The 1,735-nt window shown below is 67.2% G+C and overlaps 1 protein-coding gene across 1 annotated transcript; it reads right to left on the reverse strand.

Annotated features, from left to right (window-relative positions):
- Positions 1 to 610: 610 nt before the first annotated feature.
- GRIFIN (galectin-related inter-fiber protein) lies at positions 611 to 1,433 on the reverse strand. The gene is made up of 3 exons (XM_044233980.1): positions 1,348 to 1,433; positions 1,086 to 1,245; positions 611 to 781 (listed from the first exon to the last, which is right to left on the reverse strand). Exons 1-3 carry the CDS (start codon positions 1,431 to 1,433, stop codon positions 611 to 613), a joined length of 417 nt encoding a protein of 138 aa, XP_044089915.1.
- Between the last annotated feature and the right edge of the window lie 302 nt (positions 1,434 to 1,735).

Consider the following 1,735-nt stretch of genomic DNA (forward strand, 5'->3'; position numbering starts at 1 on the left):
CCTGGACTAGGCAGGATGCTCCCCCATGAGCTGAGCCAGAGGGGGTGTGCCCAGGGGTCTCGCAAGGGCAGCTGGCCAGGAGCCCCCCATCATCCGATGTCATCTGACACCACTCCCCTTCCAGGGACTGAGAGGAAGAGGTGAGGGGTCAGACCATCCCCAGGACACACGGGTCTCGGGGAAGACCCCACCCCCATCTCTGGTGGGGAGACTCTAGGGCTGCGTCCATCACCCCACCTCACACCCCCTCCAACCCCCCCAGAGCAGCGGAGCCCCTGCAGCCTGCTCAAACTTTATTGAAGGCGGAGCTAGAATGGGAGGGGCCGAACCACACACCACTCCCTTCAGCTCCCCCAGCGTGGGCTCCACCGGACAAGGGACAGTTGCTGACTGAGGCTCCCTCCCGGGACTTCGGGCACAGCTCAGTGGCCCCCGTCCCTGCAAGCAGCCAAGACACCTGCCTCAGCCCCAGCCCAGCCCAGACCCCAGCACAGCCTCAAGGGTGGGACATGTTCCCTGCTCCCTCAGGCCCCCTCCCAGGCTGCTGGGGCCTGTCGGGTCCCGGGTGCTGCAGGGGACAGAGCTGGGCAGTTGGGGGGGGGCAGGTACGTTACCACCAGCTCAGGTCCCTTCTGGCCAGCTCCACCTGGGCCAGGCGGTGGTCACTGAGCACCTGCACCCGGGTGATGGCCGCCAGCGGCCTGTGGCGGTGTGCGAACTGTAGCACCTTGTGCTCCTGGGCGTGGACGTGGAAGTGCTCCGCGTCTGAGCTGACCTCCATCTGGGGACAGGAAGCTGGTAACCCACGGCCCGTCAAGGAGCCCAGGGCCCCTCAGCACGTGGAATCCCCCATCGTGCAGCCCCCCGATTGGGAGACCTGCACCCCCGCCAGATGGACGTCCCTTCCTTCTCTGAGGGGGGCACCCAGCTGCAAGACTCCCCTGGTCTTTACCCAGAATCCTCCGCAGAACATGGGGACACAGCGTCCTTCCTGTCAAGCAGCAGCAGGATAGCCCGGATGGCCTCCCGGCCCCCTCGGGCCTCCCCCTGCCCCCCACGGGCCTCCCCTCTGCTGCCCTCATCACCTCAAAGGGCTCCCCCAGCACCAGCGGGAAGACGCTGGACACCTCCTCCTGGCCCCAGCGGCCCCCCTGGAACGTGTTGCCCACCACGGTGGCGCTGGAGAACCGGGGCTTGACGTGGAAGGCAATCTCCCCCGCCTCGGACAGGAAGTTGATCTCAAACCTGGGGGGGGCGCATCATGGGAGTCGTGGGACAGCAGGTAGCTGGGGAGTCACCCCACCCAAGGCTGAGAGGGGCTTCCTTGGGGAGGGCGGTGACCCTTACTTGTCCTCTCCAGAGTCAGAGTGTCCCTGGACCAGCAGGCTCCAGCCAGGGGCCAGGCCCCCTGCACAGAAGGCTTCGAACTGCATGCAAAAGGGGGGGCAGAGTGTCCCCCACCTGTCCAGGAGGCCCCAGCCCGCCTCACCCCCAGCACGGACTCTTCCCCGGGACCCTGGCCCAGCGTTCCCTTCACGGCAGGGTGGTAGGGGTCCTCCACGCCACACCCCCTCATCCTGCAGGCCTGGGGAAGGGGCACCTGGGTGCGGGGGGGCCCCGGCTGGCCCTGCACCCTTGTCACCTACCTGCAGCGCCATCTCGCTTGACTGCTCTTGCGGGCGTGGAGCCTGAGCCCAGACTTATAGGCAGGTGGGCAGGGAAAGCGGGGCAGGAC

The sequence above is a fragment of the Neovison vison genome, chromosome 14, assembly GCF_020171115.1.
Source record: "Neovison vison isolate M4711 chromosome 14, ASM_NN_V1, whole genome shotgun sequence".
NCBI classification, from domain to species: Eukaryota; Metazoa; Chordata; class Mammalia; order Carnivora; family Mustelidae; genus Neogale; species Neogale vison.